The sequence below is a fragment of the Cystoisospora suis genome (assembly GCF_002600585.1).
Source record: "Cystoisospora suis strain Wien I chromosome Unknown contig_3751, whole genome shotgun sequence".
Taxonomy (NCBI): domain Eukaryota; phylum Apicomplexa; class Conoidasida; order Eucoccidiorida; family Sarcocystidae; genus Cystoisospora; species Cystoisospora suis.
Window position 1 is genome coordinate 10,516 of NW_027156546.1, and position 2,413 is coordinate 12,928.

Below are 2,413 nucleotides of genomic sequence, written 5' to 3' on the forward strand. Positions count from 1 at the left end.
TTCTTTTTCCGGGGTGTCTTCGTCAGCACTATTACTCGTCCTATTAGAGTCCATACTGATATGGCTGTTTGGATCATCTGCTGCTCCAGTGGCCACATGTGATATAAGGGGGGAGTTCCCCCACCTGTCTTCTTCGCGGCCCCCCACCTCCTTCCTAGTCCCCGTCTCTTTCCCCCCAGACTGAAACCTTCTCTTTGACGAAGTGACGGGGATGAAGAAGAAGAAGAACAGCAACAAGGAGACGGCTTAGAACGATGATTGCCACGGAAAAACTCTTTTATGCGAATTAGATATGTCCTCGTCTCGGAGCCGGAAGGGCGAGGATTCGGTTGCTCCTTCCCCCCCCCCCTTTTTCCCTACGAGTCCCATCACTACTCCCACACGCCGTACTAGTAGGGGCTGTGACGGTACTACTGCCACTTGGTCTTCTTGAGCTATCGCAACGCGACAACTTCGCTGTGAGGGCTATACCCCCATATGTAGAGCAGGGCGAACTGTACTGACGATTTGCGCCACTCCCCTCCCGGAAGGCTTCCCGGGGATCATTCTCGTGCTGCTGGCACGTTGCGGCTGAGTCTGTTGAAAAAAGACGCAGCTCGGCGGCTTAAGAAAGAAGGAGAATCGTTGCTGCCATCGCCATCATTTTCTTTTGCCGGTGACGACCGGCCATCGACGACTCCCCCCGGGATCCTCTCTCCCCCCGCTCTCTTCTCAGTATTGAGTGCCATGGCGTCGTAGTAACCGTCTGGGGCAAGTAGATGGCAGATAGTTGATCGATAGATTCAAGACAGATAGTTATGTAGAACGATAGATCCGAGAGGAATTGTAGGCTAATGACAGATGACAAATGAATAGATTAAGGATGGAACAATACAGACACATACGTAGGTAGGGTCAATACAGATAGGTTAATGGCAGACAGATAGAGTATTAGATAGGATCAATACGGAGAGCTGCTTGACGGCAGATAGACAGAGTACAGGGAGACAGATAGGTTTATAGAGACCATCTGCAAGAGCCCAGTAGATTCTATGTTGTATGTAGGAGTGTGGAAAGCTCCATCAGCTTACAGAGAAAAGAGCGCTGTATCTCAAAACAACGGGAAAAGCTACACATCTCAACCTCCCCATACAAATATAATCTACTGCTTCGTCCTCGTCTTCTTCTCCCCCCCTGCACACGAGGTGTGACGGCACTTATGAGAAGTACACAGATAAGTGGCATCCAATAAACCAAGAAAAGAAGGCGCGACCTAGAAGAGACAAGAATGAATTAAGAGAGACAAAAGAGAACTCTGACAACTCTACATGACGAAACCTCGGGGGATTGATAGATAGATGAATCACCCCCTAGTGATAGATAAGCTATCTATTGTCAAACAGGTTAGTTATACATAGATAGATAGATTAACAATAGTTAAGTACCCACATTCTGTATGGAGACACCGAGGAAAAAGGTGAAGAAAGAAAAGGACAGCAGGAGTAACCAGGTATGGACTCTATGGAGGGAGATAGAGGGAGAAAAAGGAGAAAGAGAGAATGTGAAAAGAAGGACAAAAAGAGAAAACTTTGAATCACAGCAAGCGCTTCGGCTTAGTGAGATCCCGTCCAGACCGAGGGTGACAGGAGACGACGAAGGACGGAGAAGACGCTAAAGGGAGGGGTGCTCCGTGAAGATTGGCATCTTTGGGAAAAAGATGACGGAGGAGACAGAGGAAGGACAGATAAAGAAGATGGAGAAACTCGAAAATAGAAGAAATCCCCTCAATGGGGAGGAACAATTATTGCCGCTGGGCTAGGAAGAAGAAGAAACAGTTCTTTCTGGCTATCTACCGCAAGGACTGCTACTGTAAAAGCTTCCTCCTGGGCTGTCCCGCTCCCTCCCCGCTCGGGGCTGCGGGCTGCATGAGACGGTGTGTTGCCCGAGCAGCAGAGCTCCGGCCACTCAACAAACTTGACCGCGTGTCAGTGAGCTAACAGTTGCGAGACTGAAATAGTACCGTATTAAGGAGGCCAGAGCTCGACCGAGTACGAAGTAGAGGCATTCCCTAGTGGCTGGTCGGCACCCTTGGAAAGCCTGAAAAAGCTCTTCCTGGCGCTACCGCAGGTGCGGCGGCCGGTTGCCTATTGTAAGATCACGTTTGCCTGGAGGAGGAAATGCAGACTCGCGGCTGGGAGTGGGGATGATGCTGTCTATGCGCGCCATATGAAGGCCTGCTGCTGGCTGCATCCAAGAGAGAAAAGTAAAGAGCTGCTGCGGTGGTGCGTCTGGAGGCGAATAAAGTACCCACGACTGAGTGACTGACACTACAGGAGCCACAATCTCTTTTTGTGTGCATGAGGGAATTAGAAGGGAGTTCTTCTATCCATAACATGAGTAGGCACAGACACGTCTGTTGGAGCGGTGTCTCCCA

General features: G+C 49.9%; 1 protein-coding gene across 1 annotated transcript; it reads right to left on the reverse strand.

The window, feature by feature from the left end:
* Window positions 1-1,788, reverse strand: CSUI_007209 (uncharacterized protein; the record flags this gene model as incomplete). Its single annotated transcript, XM_068067359.1, has 1 exon — window positions 1-1,788. A coding segment is annotated over exon 1 (96 nt), but the record flags the coding sequence as incomplete, so codon positions are not given.
* Window positions 1,789-2,413: the final 625 nt, after the last annotated feature.